Below are 21,462 nucleotides of genomic sequence, written 5' to 3'. Positions count from 1 at the left end.
ACAACTGAAATTGAAAACTAAATTTCAACAGAGGAAGCAAGTCTTAGTAACACCACTTGATGCAGAAATGACACTAAGAAGCTCGAGAATAACCAGACTTAAAGAATTATTCTGAAGTGCACTTAACAGTGTTAGTAGGAAATGCGATAAGTTGCAAAAACATGTACAGGATTAGAATGATTAAGATCATCAGCAAAACATGAGAAATATATAATTCGAATAAGGAAAAATATACATGGAAATATACATGAAAAACTATACAAAAACAAAAGAAGGGACCTCAGCTACGCACGGGCCCTCTGCACAGCTTTGGACTAACACGCCGTTACTTCAAACACGCTCAAATAGCCATATGAAAAACAGAGTCTTGTATTATAAAAATAGAGTAATATGTATCTCGGTTACAGAACAACAAAATAACGCTATAACAACAATATCAAGAACATCCTATCTACGTTGCAAACACTTATATTTATAGAGAAAATGGATTACTGTATCTCAGAGGAATTTCTTCAACGATAGACACGTGAACAGGTCAAAATCCGAAGATTCAGCCTCTCAGTTGCCATGAGCAGTAAATCTATGCGAGGTGGATGTTGGATTGCATTATGGAGATGGCATGCAGGTGGCAAAAACGGATCCATGAGTTCATGAATGGCTTCGGGCTTCTTTTACGTGCAGGAACATAGTTCTAGTTGGTATATAACTCTCCGTTGACCTCCCTTTGACCGTGACCTTTCCTTCCGAATTTGGCTAAGTAAATAGGACCTCATCCATGTATGGATGATTCCTGAGCTGCCCATGTGTCTCATTCCTCCTACTGATACCTGTAACCTGTAGGACAATGAAAACGGCTGCGGAATTGCCAGTTAGCTACGAAAAGTGGCTACATTCTGTAGCTGATAAACAAAACCTAGATCAAATAGCACACACAATGATATAATTTGAATATATCACTCAAATACACTCCTGAAATCAACATGTAACAACTTTTGATGGCTTAGGATGCACTGACATGGGAAAATAGAAGAGAAAGGGTTTAAGAAAATGCTTGGAAGAGAGGTAGTTTTGGGGCTCAACAATTATTTCACTGCTGCATAGTAATAAAACCCTCAGTTTCTGCACCGGTTTTCCCAAGTTGGGTTTTTTTGGGGACTTTTGTCCAAAAATAACTGTTATTTTATGTGTGTGTGCTAGCATTTCTTCCAGCGTTTATTCTTCCGCAGTTTTATTTGTGTAGGTTGTAGTTTGATTTATTCAGTATTTGTTGTAGCAAACAACAAATAAACTGTTAAATTAAATTAACAATTAGGAGAATAATTTCTAGTTGCTACAATAGGATTTCGGTTTGGAATTTTCACATATGGAAGCTTTCTCTAGTGAGCTCTATACATTGCCAGAATGGAGAAATTCGGCCCATCAAATGGCCAAGACTTTTGTCGTACAAAACACTACCAAAATTCTGTTCTCAAGGTAGGAAATGTCTCTGCAAATCATCGAGTCTCCCCATTAATTCTAGCTAAAGAAATTTGAGCTCCACAAACTGCCTCTACGCCTAGGAAGTGCGCAAAACTGGGTGGACACCTGTGATAATTCTCTGTGGAAATCCTGAATTGGAATCCCCAAATTTCTTCACTAGGGAGACACTCGAAGTTTTCTAAAATGAGGGTGGAATTCCACTTGGAACTCCTATGCTAAACAACACTTCTCTTCTTGTGCTAAACAACTCCAAGAGAAGATGTAATATGAAGTGTAATAGTCAAAAGATAATCCACAAAATGAGTCCATCCTCCTTTTATAGTTTCTCCTCATGCCTCTAGACTCCTTTTTTAATATTATTTTATTGGTGGGGACCATTTTTCACTAATTTTCTTTTGCCATCATTTAATAAAATAATAATTTGCCACTATTCTCCAATAAAATAATATTAACCACCTTTATCCAATAATATTTGCCCCTTTTTAATTAATATTACTAAAATTGGGAAAAATTCCGTGGTGACTCCCATGCTCACGAAATTGTGGATATTACATTGCATCATTTAAATTTTCACTTGTTTCCATTATAATATTATAAGTGAAGATCCTTTTAGCAAACACTATAACTAAGGCATTTGATATTGTTGTTTCATTGAGTAATCCTAATTGCTTCATTGGTTATCAATCTAATCTTGTAACCTTGTGTTTTAAAGTGGATTTCATAAGCTTGGCTATAAGTGGTTTATATCTCTTACATTGAGGCACATTGTCATTGTTGTATCTCTTTGAAACTATTCGATCTCATCATTATTTGCATTGTCATTCTAGTTTAGTTTTGCATTCCTAAATTTTACCTCCAAGCATAAGCTTGCTTGATAGAAAGTTAAGACCACCTTCTTTGCACCAATTTGAGAAGTTTGATCCTTACTCAACGGTTAAAAAAAGTGACCTTATAGTTATCTTGTGGGGAGCCTTTGTAGGAACATAGACACTTGGGTTGTTAGAACTCATAGGGAAGTATCGTTAATGAGGCCTTAGCGACATTCTCCTTAATCTTCATTTTCATCCTATTACTTAAATTTTTAACATTACCATGAAATGACTCAGGATGTTTGAGAGTGGTTCCGACCTCATTGGATTTCATATGGAGAAAATAGAATTTTAGATTTCATTCAAAATCCAATAGACTTATCAATTTTTCAGGATTTCAGGATTGGGGGGATTGCAATGTTTCCATTGGATTTTGTCATGTATGTTGAAGTTTCTAAGTTTACTTAGTTAGAAACCCTCCATGCACTTTATCTGATTTATTCCTACCTACTTGTTATTTTACTTAACAAGTTATTTACAATGTAAATATTGAAAATAAACATTAGTGCATGCTCAACATATCACAGATCAACAACTAAAGGAAACATAAACAATCACACCATATGACACCATTATTTTTGGACTAATGTCCCCGAAAAAACCCAATGTGAGGAAACCTGTGCAGCTATCTGAGGGTTTTCTTATTAAGCAATATCAGAGTACAATCTAGGTGTCGAAACTGGCCTACCCAACAGAGAATTTCCTTGGAAATAATACTTCTCAGTTTCTGACAAATCTCCTGGCTGAAACCCCAGATTAATCTTCCGGGAGCTACTCAACACAAATTTGCCCTAGAAACCCCAACGTTAGCCTCTCTCTAGACTACTTCAGCCCCTCTTTGCCCAGCGTTGGCCTTGTGTCACCCCGGATGGGTTTGCGTCAGCCTTAGGAGGCCCTGCGTCAGCCATCTGGCCCTCTACGTCAGCAACGCTGGCCTCTTTGAGGCTCTGCGCAACTCTCGGCTGCCTCTGCGTGGCCTTGCGTGAGCCCTGGCTGGCTCTGCATCACTCTCCCCAGCTACTGCGTTGCTCTCCCTGTACTATCTCTACCTCCCTGTCTCTCTGTACTCAAATGCCCCTTCGCTGCATCTCCCAATCACTAATTCTATCTCTCTTAGCAAACCCCACTGAAAAGAATGGAATGACTGATCACTTTGGTGTGTCCTCCAAGTGACCCTCAAGCCTCCTCTTATACTTTTCCTATTGACATATCAATGGTCGAGATTAAGTCCCTAATCAACGTCTAAGATTAGATCTGGCTTGATCCATGTCTTTTGGACCATTCTAACACAGTTTCATATTAACTCTCATTAATATTTTATTTTCCATAAGTTTAGACTTAGGGACTCCATTAAAAATATTGATTATTTTAATATCTCCTGAACTGTTTAGAATTTGCCCAAACCCTTTTTGGGTGAGATCTTATGTGCCCCAACCTCTCCACCAAATTTCATGGCTAGAGCACATCCGATGCTACTCCAAATCAACAACGTATTAGGGTATGGAACTTGTATTTAATCAAGAGCACCAATCCCTCTATGTACCTTGATATTAGTGACATTGGTTGTCGAACTCCTCTATCATGACCCTACTAAAAATGTACGCATCACTCAAACAAAATCTTGACTTGACATGCTATTCTTTTTCTATCTTATGTTAATGCTTAGAGGGTGATATTAATGACACAGATCCTTATACAAATCCAGAGGTAATGACAAAGATGCCTCTGGATATTAATGCTTAGAGGGTGATATTAATGACAAAGTTCTTGATTTTCCAACAAGACTAAAAAAGTAGACATTTCTTGTGGCGGCAAGAGGCCCAGGCATTACAATAGATATTAGATTTACTTGTCTTTTCTAGTTTCTAGTAGTTTTTATAACTGTTGACTCTTTCATATTTATTATGATATTTTTTTTTAAACAATATATGACAATTTAAGTTTGAAGTTGGCAATTATAACTCATTCGTAATGAATTATGAATATGATGCTTCGTGAAAGTTGAAAGTTGTTTCATTTCACTTCATTTTATAACATTTCATTTCATGTTAGATATTATTTGTTGTAATGGTTACACTTAGCTTACAAGTACAACTTTGGTGATCAATGATGATAAATGTTATATATTGAATTTTGAATGCTTGAAACTTTAAGATTGATGAATCATGAGACTCAATATGTTGTATGTTACTATGTTACTAACTTGTGGACATGGTTGATGAAGATCATAACTTCTAGATGATTGTTGTTATATGGTTCAATCTATGTTTTTTTATATCTAATTCATCATTCTACATGATTTTGTTTACATATATGCATCAAAATATAATATATATATATATATAAAACGCTCCCGGAATCACTCCCAAACCGAGAGCTTCTGAAAATGTCGCTCCTGCTCCCCATTTTCTCTCCCGATCCCAAGTAACCTTGAATTGAATACATCTATCTCACATTGCTCAACTTAATAATTCAACTTGCCATATAATCTTAATTCAAGTTACTAATGGAAGTGATTCTCTTGCCTCTCGATTTCCTAGACTTGTTGTTCCAACAAGTTCTTCCTTAGTTTTCTATCTTTTAAGGACTACCCCCTTTAGCTTGCCTAGGAGAGAGCTTAAGCGAAGTGAGCAGGGATCAGAGTGACAACCCCTACTTTAAGCATTGCACCGTAAAGACTACACCTTGTAGGGTTGGAAACTTTTCCCACGTTTAGGTGTACATCTTGGGTGACAACAGGGGGAAAATTTGTCTTGATTTTCTTATATTAGCTATTAAAATTACCTCCAAGCTTTGGGTGATTCGAATTGTATCCATGAAAATTATTAGAGTTCTATGGCTGTTTCAAATCATGACAGACTTCAAAATCTTGTAAACAACGAGCTATCAGAAATAACCTCTGTATAATGGTAAATTGCAACCAACACGGAGCAACGAGGACCTTCAGTCAAAGCGCGCTGACCCTTGGCCCATGGGGACTATGCATGGCGCAAAAATGGCAGTTGGGAGGCTCAAACCCAGAAACGGAGGCTATTTCTGTTGCGCGATTAGCAAAGCGCTAATTGCGCATTGCTGGGCAAAACCCCTCGAGAAGGAAAAGCCTCGAGCGCTCGGTCACAAGGGAAGCTAGAAAACCATGGGAAAAACGCTAAAACCGACAGGCGGGTCCCACGCTCCAAAACCGGCGGAATATTAGAGGTGTTTTGGGCGGTAAGTGGGTTTGGCAAACGACTCAGCGATTCCATACGTTGAATGACGCGTGTCTGGCGGATGAGAGAGAAAACCGCTCTCATCGCAGGCTAGCAGTCGAGCAAGTCAACTGCACGATAAAAGCGATTACTGTAGGATTTGGAGGCCCCAGATCTAACAGCGGAGATTGCACCCGATGGGAGACCGGATTTGGAGGGAGAAATAAACTACGGTGCATAAAGATTTGAAGTTTGATTTGACCGCTGAGCTGGCGGATGAATCATTTCACAAAGTAACCGAAATAACGACCGTTCGGGGAAGAGTTGGTGCTCAGTTCGTAACGAGACAAGTGACCACCTCCTATGAAACGTTACATAATGGCGATGATAGAGAAGCAGGGAATTCCAAGCGGACAGAGGCAGGCGAACCGAAGGGACGGAAGAGGAAGCGAACAATCAAGGGATGGATTGGCTTTAAGCCAAGAACAGACAGAGAACAGAGACAAGGAAGACAGAAGAGACAGAACAGAGAGTGAAGCAAGAAGCAGAGAAAAGAAGTTGAGTTGACCTGCAGAGCTAAGTCAGCATCGAGCAGACAGAACCGAGAAGGCTTGAGAGGTTCAAGTAGTCCCTGTGAGGATATTTGTCGGGAACTAAGTACCAAATTGGGCTCATCCCATTAAGACCAGTTGAGGTCGAGACTTGGTAAGGGGGAGTCTGTGTACTCTAGTGGCTTGGGGAATCCAAGTACCACCCTACTAAGCATCATCTATTCCAGGAGACTCAATTTGAGCTCCTCATTGTAAAAATTCTGCTTCAAGACACAATAAAAAAGGCCACCACTGAAAGCTGGACCAGGAGACGTAGCCCAGGAGGATTGGGTGAACTCCTTATTAATTTGTTGTGTTTTTGCATTTGCTTGCTGTGTTTCTCTTACTGTTTTGCAATGCCTGTGTATTTCGCAACCTTATCGATCTGTTGCTTAAAATAACATAGGCACACCAGCACGAGTTTGTGATACCTACATTAATTAAGCTGAGATCATTCGTAAGTGATTTTCAGATCAAGTGGTATTAGAGCTTTAGGCTGTTAAGGTTAGACAAGCTTGTGTTGGATTTAGCTGTTGAATGCTAACTAGATCAAAGCTCAAATTAGGAGAAGGAAAGTTGGTCGAAACTAATCTTGAGATTGGAAGAGTCTATCCTCAGAAGACAATGTCAGAGGAAGGTTCTATGGGGCTAGACCCTCAATTTATAGATAGTTTCTTGGCCATAAGGTCCATGGTAGAGGAAATGTATAAGGATTTTAGAAAACATAAAGATGAAGATTCATCAGGCTCTAAACAAGATAAAGGAGAAGAAGACTCTCTCCTCCATGACCACTCAAAAGGCAAGGGGAAAGAAGAAAGCTTTCTCACACCTCTAATAGTCCTGAACATAAAAAGAAGACATATTTGATTAAACTAGATGTTATATTTGATTTACCAATATATGATGGAGAGTTGAATGCAGAAAAATTGGACAGTTGGATCAGACAAATTGATGTTTATTGCAGAGTCCAGAGTATTGATTCAGACAAGAGCAAGATTCAGCTGGCCAACTCAGCTGGCCAACGTACGCCTTGGAGGCACTACTTTAGTTTGGTGGGAAGGTAGGACCCAAGCTGACGTGAAGAGACATGGTAAGACTCTTTTTGTCTAGAGTGAATTTGTTTCTGCAATCAAAAAGCAGTTCTATCCACTGGCCTACATGCAACAAGCCATGATGAGCTGGCAAACTCTTCGTCAGTTGAAAAGGAAAAGTGTACAAGGTTACACCCAAGAATTTAGGAAGAGAGCATTGATTCTAGGAATCTCATTAGACTCACCTGAGACTCTGTTGAAGTACATTGGTGGTCTACACAGCTACATGAGGCACACTATCCTCATGTTTAATCCCACTAGTATAGATGAGGTATCTGTTCAAGCTACGCATCTAGAAGCTAGAGGAAAGAATGGAAACCCAGAAGTTGGGGGATCATCCCAACCCACTGCAAGCAAGAATAAGGAGAAAAGAAAACAGAAATGGAAAGCAAGGAAGGCCAATACTGCACAGAAAAGCAAGTCTTCATGCACTCACTGTAAGAAGGATGGGCATGATGATGAGCACTATTGGATTCTGCATCCGGAGCTGAGACCTAAGAAGTTCGAGGGCAAGAAGAAGAAGATTGCTGCAGCTATTCAGAAAGATTTGGGGTCGGACTCAGGAGATGAAACAACCATTGCAGCCACAGGTATAAAAGGTAAGAATTCTGAAGCATCTACTAGTAATTCTGCACAATCTACTATTGATGAAGAAAATGAGAGAAAAAGACATGAGATTTTCCATATTCGAGTTATTTCCAAACATCAAAAGATTGATACTTTGTTTGATAGTGGCTCACAAGTAAATTTAATTTCTGAAGCAATTGTAAAGAAGTTGGGATTACTGACTACACCTCACAAGAAACCATACCCATTAGGATGGTTAAATGATAAAGCACAACTACAAGTGACTAGACAATGCAAACTCAAGTTTTCTTTTGGGTTAGCATTTGTAGATGAGGTTGAATTAGACATAATTCCTTTGGATATATGTGGAATTGTTTTAGGAAGTCCTTACTTGTATGACAAAAAGCTATTTTCTATAGAGCTGAGAACAAGTATCTACTCATTAAAGATGGAATCGAATACTTTGTAAGAGCTCATAAGCTCAAGAATAAATACACTCTCATAAACTCAGGGTAGATGAAACGAATGATAAATTCATGCAAACAATTTTTACTGATGGTTGTAAAGGAAAAAAACTTGATAAAACCAATGCATTTGAGGGCTGTGATGCTAAACAACAAGTTGATTTAGAAAAAGTTGTTTCAAAGTATGATATCTTGTTTCAAGAACCTAAAGGTCTGCCACACAAAAGGGAAATAGTGCATGAAATTAATTTGTAGCAAGATGATCCATTGCCTAACATTGGAATGTATAGGTTGTCCGCTTTAGAGAACGCAGAAATCAAGAAGCAGGTGCAGGAGTTGTTCGAGAAGGGGTTCATCAGACCTAGCACATCACCATGTGGATCTCCAATTGTTTTGTTGAGAAAGAAAGATGGCTCGTGGAGAATGTGCATTGATTACCGAGCACTGAATAAGATAACAATAAAAAATCGTTATCCCCTTCCTCGCATAGATGATCTATTAGTTCAATTGAAAGAAGCTGTTTATTTTTTCAAGTTAGACTTGCATAGTGGATATCAGCAGGTCAGAGTTGCAGAACAAGATGCATGGAAGACTGCTTTCAAAACAAAGCAGGGATTGTATGAGTGGCTGGTTATGCCTTTTGGCTTAACTAATGCTCTTGCTACTTTCATGAGAATAATGAATGATGTACTCAGAGCTTTTCTTGATGATTTTGTTATTATATATCTGGATGACATTCTGATATTTAGCAAAACATGGGAAGAACATTTAAAGCATGTTAAGTAGACACTAGAAGTTTTGAAAAGAGAAAAACTTTATGTTAAACTCTCAAAATGTTAATTTGGTAAAACATCTTTGAATTATTTGGGACATATAGTAGGGGGTGGTGAATTGAAGATAGATCCCTCTAAGGTGGCAGTCATTGTAAACTGGCCTAAGCCCAAATCTGCTACAGAAGTTAGGAGCTTCATAGGAGCAGCACAATATTGGAGGAAGTTCATTTCTAACTTTTCCTTAATTGCAACTCCCTTACATGCTTTAATAGGATTGAACAAGCTGTTTCAGTGGGGAGGCAAACAACAGAAAGCCTTCGACACCTTGAAAGAAAAGATTAGTACAACACCAGTACTAGCACTGCCAGATCTTCAAAGACCCTTTGAGATCCAAATGGATGCCCCTGACTATGCCATGGGAGCAGTGTTGATACAACACGGTAAACCCATATGTTATCATTCTGAGACATTTAATTTTGCAGTAGTTAACTATCCTACATATGATAAAGAATTGTATGCATTAGTACAAAGTGTGAAAAAGTGGAAACATTACTCAATGGGCAAAGAGATAGTAATACATACTAATCATCGACCACTTCAATATCTACACTCCCAAACTAAGTTGCAACAATCAGGACACTATAGATGGATGGGTTTTCTACAACAGTTTCATTTAGTCATCAGATATAAAAAGGGCAGGCACAATAAAGTTGCAGATATGTTATCTAGACCCATTATAAATGCATCTACTATACTTAAGCATAATTCTGTGTTACATGAGAGCTACATTGAACAATATGCTCAAGATATAGATTTCAAAGATGTATATGCAACTTTAAGTCAAGGCAAACGAGTAGAAGAATTGGATTATCATATTAAGGACCGACTCCTATATCATTGTGGGAAGCTATGCATTCCACAAACTGAAAGAGTAAAGATAATTCGAGAAGCACACACTTCTCTAATATCAGGTCACTTTGGGGTAAGTAAAACAGTTGCATAGCTGCAAAGGTTTTGTTATTGGCAAAAAATGAACAAGATAGTTTCTAGATATGTAAGAGGGTGTACTATGTGTGCTACGAGCAAGCCCAACAATAGAAAACTAGGCTTGTACACTCCATTACTAGTTCCTTCTCATCCTTGGGAAAATGTTTCCATGGACTTTGTTGGAGGACTGCCTAAATCTAGGAAAGGTCATGATTATCTATATGTTGTTGTGGATAGGTTCAGCAAAATGTGTATTTTGATACCTTGTAATAAACAGATTACAGTTGAACAAACTGCAAAACTGTTCTTTCAACATGTATGGGTTCATTTTGGATTACCCACTTACATTATATCTGATCGAGACACCTGATTTGTGGGAAAGTTTTGGTCAAGTCTGTGGGAACTGATGGACACCAAACTGAAGAAAAGCACAGCCTTCCATCCACAAACCGATGGCCAGACAGAAGTAGTCATTAGGACAGTGATCCAATTACTCAGAGGATATTGCAGCAAACATCCTTAGCTTTTGGATGAACATTTGTGTTATGTGCAACATGCTTACAACCGAGCCAAACATTCGTCTACACAGAGATCTCCTTTTGAGACCTGTTTTGGTTTTACACCCAGGTCTCCTTTGGATTTTGTCTTTGGTAAGGACACAATAGTTGAGGGACACAACGATGTGGACAAGGCAACTAGGTTCATTGAATAAATCCAAGAGATCTACCAGGCAGTACAGGAACAGCTGGAAAAGAGCCAGGCCAAATACAAGGCAAGGCATGACAAGCATTGGATGGAGCATAGTTTCCAAGTTGGTGATCAAGTCTAGATGTATATCAACAAGGACAGGATGCAAGGTGAAGGTAAAAAGCTAAAGCCTATCAGGTATGGACCTTTCAAGATACTTGAGAAAATTGGTGAAAATGATTTTCACCTTGATCTACCAGCTTACATGCACATCTACTCAGTCGTTAATGCAGACAGCTTGAGACTATTTGAACCTTCGTTAATTGAAGATCCTGAAGAGCAGAGTCAATTGCCTTCTATTGATGACCTGCTACCTGAATATCTTAATGAATTGTAGGAAGACAAAGTTCTGGATAGGAAGGTGAGGACCAGTACCTCAGAATTGGGTTCAGGGGTTCAAAGCCAAGCAGTGCAAAATGGATAGAGATTGGACAAGTGAGACAGTTGTATCCTCACTTAGTCGATGTTTAAAAACCAACTTTTGGTGGTCCAAAAGCTTTTTTAGTGGGAAGGCTGTGATTCGAATTGGATCCATGAAAATTATCAGAGTTCTATGACTTTTTCAAATCATGACAGACTTCAAAATCTTGTAAACAACGAGCTATCAGAAATAACCTCTGTATAATGGTAAATTGCAGCCAACACGGAGCAACGAGGACCTTTGGTTAAAGCGCGTTGATCGTTGGCCCATGGGGACTGTGCATGGCATAGAAATGGCAGTTGGGAGGCTCAAACCTAGAAACGGAGGCTGTTTCTGATGCGCGAATCGCTGGGAAAAACCCCTCGAGAAGGAAAAGGCTCGAGCGCTCGGTCACAAGTGAAGCCAGAAAACCATGGGAAAAGCGCTAAAACCGACAAGTGGGTCCCGTGCTCCAAAATTGGCAGAATATCGGAGGCATTTTGTGCGGAAAGTGGGTTTGGCAGACGACCGAGCGATTCCATACGTTGAATGACGCGTGTCAGGCGGATGAGAGAGAAAACCGCTCTCATCTCAGGCTAACGGTCGAGCAAGTCAACCACGCGATAGAAGCGATGACCGTAGGATTTGGAGGCCCCAGATCTAATGGTGGAGATCGCACCAGATGGGAGATTGGATTTGGAGGGAGAAATAAACTACGACACATAAAGGTTTGAAGTCCGATTTGACCGCTGAGCTGGCAGATGAATCATTTCACAAAGTAACCAAAATAAAGACCGTTCGGGGAAGAGCTGGCGCTCAGTTCGTAAGGAGACAAGTGGCCACCTCCTGTGAAACGTTACACAATGGCGATGAGCAAAAGCAGGGAATTCCAAGCAAACAAAGGCAGGCGAACCGAAGGGACGGAAGAGGAAGCGAACAGTCAAGGGACGGATTGGCTTTAAGCCACGAACAGATAGAGAACAGATACAACGAAGACAGAAGAGATAGAACAGAGAGTGAAGCAAGAAGCAGAGAACAGAAGAAGTCGAGCTGACCTGCAGAGCTAAGGCAGCATCGAGCAGACATAACCGAGAAGGCTTGAGAGGTTCAAGCAGTCTCTGTGAGGATATTTGTCAGGAACTGAGTACCAAATTGGACTCATCCCATTAAGATCAGCTGAGGTCGAGACTTGGTAAGGGGGAGTCTGTGTACTCTAGTGGCTTGGGGAATCCAAATACCACCCTACTAAGCATCATCTGTTCCAGGAGACTCAATTTGAGCTCCTCATTGTAAAAATTCTGCTTCAAGACAATAAAAAAGGCCACCATTGAAAGTTGGACTAGGAGACGTAGCCCAGGAGGATTGGGTGAACTCCTTATTAATTTGTTGTGTTTTTGCATTTGCTTGCTGTGTTTCTCTTACTGTTTTCCAATGCCTGTGTATTTCACAATCTTATCAATCCATTGCTTAAAATAACATAGGCACACCAGCACATGAGTCTGTAATACCTACATTAATTAACCTGAGATCATTTGTAAGTGATTTTCAGATCATTGGCATTGATGGATCTATTTTGTACCAAACCTTGTCAACATGCTCACAATATCTATAAATTTGTGGGTTTTTTTCTTGTCCGAACCAACACAAACTTGATGTCCTTATTCTTCACATAAATGTCTCATTGATTATTGGCCTTCATATCTTTGTGTTCACTCGATCATCCAATCAATTAAAATTTAGAGTCCCCTTCATGATTACTCTTGGCTCTAAACATTGACCACAGGTTCACCCATTTTGCGAACTTGTTGTAGTCCAATTTTATCCTCAGTGGGCACTAACATTTTCACTGTCGATAGGATGGAGTTTCAATGGGGGTAATCCATAAATGTTCTTGGCAACCCACAAATGGTTGAGAAAAGATTAAAATATTCAAGAAACCATACATCTATCCATTACTGCGATCATAACCTAAGAAAATGCATAAATCAGTCAAATGTCAATGTACAACATAAAGGGCATTCGTCAAAAGTCACATTTGTTTTGGTCTTCTTTGTTTTCGACAGCTGTGGTAGTAATATAGCCAAATATAGATGCAAACAGAAATAAATATCTCTATACATGAAAGAGAGAGATACCAGATTTATACATAAATAGAAATACTAGATATGATATTTACATAGAAATATTGCTGTGATGCAAATATAAATATTTTAAGAATAATAAAAAATTGTATTTTTTTACATATTCATATCTGCATAAGTTGTGAGTTTTGAGTTCTACGGAGTTGAGTGAGACTACAACCAGCGTAGATCCATGTTAAATAGTCAAAGAATTTATACCTCGAGAGATATGGTCACTCTCAGTGCTTGATGGATCTATTCTGGCTTCATACTTTCATGATCATAAACTCGAATTTTGTCGTGTTTCTTGTTTCTCATAAGTCGGTTGTAGCTATCAATCAATTGAAATTATTCACATTTGCACATGCAATACACGTTTATGCCATACTAAATGGTATGCATTGTCATGTCACTATATGAACGAAATATAAAGTTGACGTTGAAGGCATATATGTGAAACGTATGTCGACATCTTTATTTTTTTCCTTTATACAATGAACTTAATAGCAAGCAGGATATTCACTTCTCTAATTGGTTTCGCCTGGCACTTTGCTATAAGAATAAATTCGGTTCAAGAGTTAGAACATTAATGTTGGACTAATATCAGAATTAATTGAAGAATTGCTGTCTCCCTCTACAAGGTTTTAGCAGCCACTCAAAGACCTGGAGAGCTGGGAAAGACTTGGTTTCAAGGTACTGCTGATGCTGTCCGTCAATTTGCTTGGCTTTTTGAGGTATTGACTTAACTATTGACTATCAATTTTGTTTCCATAATTTTCTACACTCGAGGATTTTTAATCTAATCAATATACACATAATTTTAAAATATAGAATTCCATTTAATTACTTTATTTACTATTTTTATATAGATTTTCATCTAATAAATAAAGAGACAAATTTGGAACATCAGACTTTTTATTTATTTATTTATTTTTTGTACCAAGCCTTGAATCAATTAATTGTTCAGAAATTTGTTTGACATTGCCAAATTCAAGTGAAAGATGATGAGTGATATTCTATTAAGAGTGACAATTAATTCCAGAATCCAATCCAACCCCTTTTGACAACAAGAGTTGAGAACTCAACACAGCACTCATATTCTGAAAAGTTCTTTGCTATCACAGGCTTGGAATTGAAACTTTTTTCAGTAGTCTGTCTATGTCACTTGTTTCTAACTTGAGCTAACTTCGATAAAGTCTATATTGTGGGTTCTGAGTCCAAGTAGCAACGTACAAACTAGAGGGACTTGTATCATTGCAAGACTGAATGACTGAATTCAAATAAAACAATGTGAAATAGAGAAACTCAAATTGGGCTGGAAAATCCACTTTGAACTGGACTGTAAATTACATCACTATGAAATTTCTACAGGAAATCTTATGAAAGGTTGTCTGCACATTATTTCAGTCACAGTGGGATGTATTTAGAGGTATGCATGCACTTGGGAATCAGAGGGATCCACCTATTTGGCATAAATGGTCAAAGGATACAAAAATATAGTTGATATTGGAGATGATAGGATTTATATTTTATAAACTCAGTATAGCACTTTTATGTTAAGAGTGAGTTAATTAAACTAATTAATTAACACATGTTGATAAAGGTTAGAACATTTAAAGGTTAAATTAACTTCTCTGTTATGTTTTACCACAATCATTGTTGCTTGTATGAGTGATTCTCTTTATGTATCTTGTTACCTCTTCAACACGTATCTAAGTAGAAAAAGACCTAATCCAGATGCAACCTTGAGGTAAGCTGAGGAGTGCTACTGTCACCTTAGTACAGTTCTCCTCTCACTTTTGGCCAGCTCTCTTAAGGCAAAGGAGGGTGTTGCTAGATGTGAACAATGAAATAAAACGAAGTCTAGAAGATATATCAATTGAGAGCCCCAGACTTAGTAAGTAAATTTTAATAATGATAAATGCATGATGCAAAGATTTACTTATGAAATACAACCAGTGAATTAGACCCAATTCAAGATATAATTTTGAAAGAGGATTCAACAGTTTATGTCATATTCCTAATGGAATTATTCAGCGAATAACAGAAGCATGCACTAGACAATGGCAGAGAAATTTAAACAATACAAGTCACAAACACCCAACACAAATTTTAGAACAGCAGCTGAGCCATTTTATTAAAATTCTGAACTGCATGGAGCACAAATAGCAAGGATTAAGTGCACCTGGGCCTGCATAAGCAAGTTGAAGCAAACCCAGGTGAGAGAGATGCCGCCAAGAATAGAAAACTTCGATCCAAAATGGCTTCTGATTTGACCCAGACTGCTACCTGAAAATGGTGCGAATCTCCCACTGAAGTGCTTGGAATTGTCTGAAAATGCAGCTGTAGCCTCTCCTAAAAATACTCCACCAAACTCCAAAAGGGGTTGGTCCAACTCACAGCTACCGGAAAACCCACAAAATTATGTGAACTGCCCAATGAGACAGGCAAAACGCACTTCTGGAAAGCAGCTGTTAATCCCCTCCAAATGGCACACAAAATCTGCCCCAACTGCTGGAAATTCTCCTACCAAATTTCCTCCTCAATTCCTGCCCCATTCTCCAGCCAAATTCCCTTGCTCCAAGCCCTCTGAAATTGCCCAGAAACTTTGCCTGCGCAACCCCTAGGAGACCAAAAATTGTGAAAATTCCAATATGGAATCCTATTGCAGCAACAGGTATTATTTATCCTAATTTTTAGTTAATTTAACAATTTATTTGCTATGACGAATATCGAAATAAACACATTGCAGCCTTCACAAATCAAATAATGCAGAAAAATAATGCGCTGGAAACTGATAAATGCTAGCACACACGCATAAAATATGAGACAATTATTTTTGGACAAATGTCCCTGAAAAACCCAACTTTTGGAAAACCGGTGCAGCAGTGGGGTTTTTATTATTATGCAACAATGAAAATCTGAGTACAATTTGGACGCCTGAAACTGGCAATCCATAGCAAGAAAATCTGGGCAAAATTATTGAAGGGAATTTACCCTTCCACCACAAGCAATCCCGGTACAACTTGGCCTCCTGAAGCTTTTGCGTCACCCTCTGCGTTGGACTGCGTAGTCCCTATAAAGTCTATCCTCTGACTGTTATTTGATGAAGTCATTCTTCCTTCTGCTGCTGAGAAATTCATCTTTTCGGCCTTCTGAAACCTCTGCCCGACATCTGGATATGAGAATGATTTTCTCTCTAGCAAATCAAACTGCCCTTTCTGAAGCTTCTGCGCAGAGCTCTGCGTTGCCTCACTGGGATAACTCGGCCCTCTTGCTGCTGCCTCTCGAGATCTGAAAAACTTCCTCCAGATCACTGTCGCTGCCTCTCACTCACTGCTTCGATCTCTACCTCTCTACGACAACTGACTGCTGCTACTCTGGAAATCGATCTGCCATGAAATCAAACTACTCAAGTGTCTTTTCCATCACCACACCGACCTCCTCTTATAATCCACTGTTGGAGCATCAACGACCAAGATTAAAACATAATCGATGGCTAGGATCATCTTTGGACCGAGCTGTGTGAGTTTCTAAAGTATTCTCGCCTTATCTCAATTAATACTAATTAACTAACCATATTCCCTAAGTTTAGACTTAGGAAATATTTAAAAATTGGTTAATAATCTAATTGAGACACTTCTAGGCTGAATTTCTAGAAACGATTTCTAGGTTTTGGAGATCTTATGTATTTGAACCTCTCCACCCAATTTTGTGGCTATAACACACCCAATGCTACAAAAAACTAACACTCCCTCTTAGCGAAGAATGTGTTCTAGTATTGCACACCCTGTGACAACACTTTGTCTCTGTATCATCTCCTGTCACGTTGTCAATGTCTGGTTTTTGCTACCCACCTGTAACAACCCATCTCGAATTAAAGGAAACATAGGGATATTAGCATGCACGCGAGGCATGCATATGATAGCTACATATGCATGCATCGCCTGTACTGTACTAGTATACATATTGGTTAATGTTGATTTTGGGTAGCACCAAATGTGCTCTAGCTCCGAAATTTTGTGGAGGGCTAGAACACATGAGAACTCCAAGACCCAGAAATCGTTTGGATAAATTCCACCCAGATGAGGAGTTATTAAAATAATTAATATTTTTAATGGGTTCCTAAGTCTAAACTTAGGAAAATAAAAACATTAATGGGTGTTAATAAGAATATGGGTGAGAAACTTCTAGTTCTAATTCACGAGGATCAAGTCTGTTTTAATCTTAGCCGTTGATTAGGGACTTAATCTCGGTCGTTGATTCATCAATAGGAAAAGTATAAGAAGAGGCTTGAGGGTTAGTTGGAGATACACCAAGTTGATCGGTCAGTTCGATTTTTCTGGGGCGAGGTTTGTTGAGAAAATTGAACAGGTGATTTGAGTTGCAGCAGAGGGGTAGGGATAGTTGGGGTTGAAGCATCTTCTTCGGGACCCCAAATACACAACAGAGAGAGGAAGAGACAAGCCAGAGGAGGTAGCGTAGACCAGGGACGCTGACGCTGGGCCAGGAGGTCCCACACATTGCTTGACGCAGTGTCAGCGCAGGGGAAGAGCTGTCCTCTTACAGAAGTCCGAATTCAGCCGGGGAGCAATAGGATCAACCGAGAAGGTTGATGTTAGAGATCCAGGAGGCAGAGGAGGCAGCGCAGAGCTGACACAAAGTCTCAGAGTGCTCCACCCAGGCCCACACAACTACTGCAAAGGGGAAACGCAGTTGTAGCCGGAGATAGTCAGTCCAGTTGCCGGATCGGAGGGATTTTTCTGGGTGAAGTGAGGTAATCTCAGTTAGGTTTCTGCCAGTATATTTTATCTTTGTAACTGGATAGCCGAGAGGGCATCCAGAGTTGTATTCAAAATTATTGCTTAATAATAGAAAACCCACATAGTTGCTACACTGGTTTTCTCACATCCGGTTTTTGTTGGGACGGTTGTCCAAAAATAACGATGCCCCTTGTGTGTTTGTCTCATATCTATTTCTGTAATATCCCTTACCAGGAATATTCCTTAAACACAAGCAAACTCCAACTAGAGATGGACTGGGAGGGCATTTACCAGATGTGTCACCTCTGAAAAGAGGATGAGATCCGAAGGCTACCTGGCCCTTTCCAGACTCTATCTAAGAGTATACGAGAAACACACAAGTGGTATAATAACTGAGAATGCTCAAAGAGATACAAATAACAATGATGCAACATATAACAATATAACCATAAGCAGATATTTAAGAAATGCAGAGAGAATGCTGAGCCATTTTATTATACTGAGTAATAGAATGAGTACAGGAGGTAATCAGGAAGATGGCACCTCGACTTGCACCAGGCAAGTGAAGAAGTACACTCAGAATAGCAAAGGAATGGCCCCTTTCTGAACTATGTCCAAGCTGCTGGAGAACTGCCATGCTGCTGCTGCTGCTAGAAATCAAATGAGGATTTGGGGCTGCTCCCCTCCTCAAAAAAGGCTGAAACTCTGGAATAGGACTCTACTCAAGAAACCTAGAAAATCCCAGAAAGCTTTTCTGAAATGGCCAACCCCCGAAAATCACCCCTTTGGGGTTTTGCGCAGTCCCTCAATGCTCTGCGCTGCCACTGAATGAAACCCTCTAGAAAATTGCCTAAAACCCCTGCCAAAACTCTCCAATATGCAAGAGATGATCCCCTGCTCTACCTCTCAGCACAAATCCCCCTGCAAACCCTCAACCTAGACTCCTGCCAGAAAGAACTGCGTCCTCCTCTCAGTGCTGCGCAGTCCTCCAAAACGTTGATGAAACTACTGCTGGAATGCTAATGGAAATACCTTGCCCGAGCAGGCACTCGAAGACCCCCGGGGCTAAGGGTGAGATCTTCGAACGGAGACACTCAATGCACTAAACAGTGCTACAGACTAGCTAAACAACCAACATGCTCTAAGTCGAAATGACTATCACAAATGCTCATAACCGGAATGATAAAAATGAGGGGGCTCCTCTCTCTTTTATAGCCTTTGCCTCTCTCAATCCCAAGGCTCACCTCCTCCTGCGTGATTCCCCTCTTGCCACGTGTTTCTTCCCTCCTGCGCAGTCCCTCCATGTGTCTGTGTGGGCTCCATTTCTGCGTCCCCCTTTGGCCCCCTTGGCTCCCCTTTAAGTCACAACGTTGTGCTACTAGGAAGTGACTTTTTATTCTAAAAGTGAGTTATCTCCCCCTTCCTCACTTTTTTATTTACAAATAACTATAGAAGACAAAAACTGAACATAATCGAATATTCCAATTAGCCATGGCTAATTAGGAATATTACAATCTCCCTCGGCAAAATGTTGCTTGTCCTCAAGCAACTGAAGTGATGGATGCTGTAAGATCTTCTCACTCTCCCAAGTAGCATCCTCATCTGGCAAATTCTTCCACCTCACCAAGAATTCCCGAACCGTCCTGCTCCGCAGCTACCTCTCCTTGGTATCAATGATAGCCTCTGGCTGCAATACCAAATGCCCCTCATCATCCATGGGTGGTAGCTCATCTGACACTGTCACCTGTTGCCCCAATGCCTTCTTCAGGCATGATACATGAAAAATGTTATGAATCTTGCTGCCTTGGGGCAGCCCCAACTCATATGCAACCTGTCCAATCCTGCGTATCACCCTGTATGGCCCATAAAAGCCGGGCTTGAGTTTCTCAGCCCCCTTCTGCTTTAGTGATGGCTGTCGGTATGGCTGTAATCGTAGGTAGACCATGTCCCCTACCTCGAACTGTCTCTCCACCCGACCCTTGTCAGCATACAACTTCTGCTGGTTCTGCGCTGTAGCCATGTTATCCTTGAGAGCTCGGAGGATATCCTGACTCTCTTGGATCCAAATCTTGGCTCTAGGAGCCCTGCTGTCATCAAACATCACGTCAACAAAAGATAAAGGATGATACCCATATAAGGCATAGAATGGTGACATACCAATGGACATGTGATGTGAAGTATTGTAGCAGTACTCCCCCAGATGCAGCCATGCTCGTTGCTGTCCACTGACATAGTTACGCAAGTAGCCCTTCAACCACTTGTTAACTATCTCTGTTTGCCCATCCGTCTGTGGGTGATAATTGGTACTTGGTGTCAACTCCGTCCCCACCAACCGGAAAAGCTCCTGCCAAAACCCGCCCATGAAACGACTGTCCCTATCACTGATGATGGTCTTAGGAAGACCATGTAGCCTGAAGATCTCCCTGAAGAACAACTCGGCCACCTGTGCTGCTGTATAGTGTGCGGATATGGCAAAAAAATGTGCGTACTTCGTCAGTCGATCAACGACGACAAAGATACAATCCTTGCCCTGTACCATGGGCAACCCTGTGATGAAGTCCATTGAAATACTCTCCCATTTCCCCTCCAGAATGGGAAGAGGCTGCAATAAACCCGCGGGATGGCTCATCTCTCCCTTGTTCCTCTGGCAAACATCGCACTCCTGGATGTGCTGGAGTACGTCCTCCTTGAGGCCCTTCCATGAGAACCTCTCTCTAATGGCCCTGTAGGTTTTAGTAAACCCCTGATGTCCTGCCAAAAGTGAATCATGTGATGCCTGGAGTATCTTCTTCTTGAGCTGAGACCCCTCAGTCAAGAAGACCCGGTCCCTGTAATAAATGATCTCATCGACCACCCTGTACCTGTCATCTGCCACCTGCCCATCCAGAACCTCACATGCAAACCTGTCCTTGGAGTACTCTACTAAGAGTCAAGCCCTCCAGTCTATATCCAAGCTCATAAGAGACAACGTGGCTGGTCTACGTGAAAGGGCATCTGCTACCACGTTGTTCTTACCCTTGACATACTCAATGTCAAAATCATATGCTTGGATCTTACTGATCCACTTCTGCTGCCTCTCCTGTAGCTGCTTCTGCTCCAAAAAGAACTTGAGGCTATTGTGATCAGTCCTCACCCTGGACTTGTTATCCACCAAATACTGCCAGTACTTAGCTAATGCATGCATGATGGCCAGCATCTCATTGTCGTATATAGAATACAACCTCTCGTGCGGAAGGAGCTTACGGCTCTCAAAGGCTATAGGTTGACCTCCCTGCATCAATACTGCGTCGATCCCCTCTCCTGACGCATCACACTCCAAAACAAATGGCTGCATAAAATCTGGCAATGCAAGCACTGGACAGTTGCTCATAACCTCCTTGAGCCTGTCAAAGGCTCGCTGCACTGTATCTGACCAACTGAATGC

At 40.3% G+C, this 21,462-nt stretch overlaps 1 protein-coding gene across 3 annotated transcripts in view; it reads left to right on the top strand.

Annotated features, from left to right (window-relative positions):
• Nucleotides 1-21,462, top strand: part of LOC149263877 (glucose-1-phosphate adenylyltransferase large subunit 3, chloroplastic/amyloplastic-like) — a 461,146-nt gene that overhangs the window by 121,691 nt on the left and 317,993 nt on the right. For 2 of the 3 annotated variants that reach the window (XM_089426745.1, XM_089426742.1), the window contains exon 5: nucleotides 13,917-14,009. The exons of the other annotated variant lie outside the window; for it this stretch is intronic. In XM_089426745.1, coding sequence (XP_089282871.1) covers nucleotides 13,917-14,009 — 93 coding nt within the window. The remainder of the gene's footprint in view (nucleotides 1-13,916; nucleotides 14,010-21,462) is intronic. 3 annotated transcript variants of the gene reach the window in all.

Source organism: Pinus tabuliformis, chromosome 6 (assembly GCF_031772625.1).
Source record: "Pinus tabuliformis cultivar Carrire ecotype Pingquan chromosome 6, CPIR1, whole genome shotgun sequence".
In the NCBI taxonomy this organism is placed as follows: Eukaryota; Viridiplantae; Streptophyta; class Pinopsida; order Pinales; family Pinaceae; genus Pinus; species Pinus tabuliformis.
The sequence above is the reverse complement of the archived record's forward strand: the minus strand, read 5'-3'. Positions and strand labels throughout refer to the sequence as shown.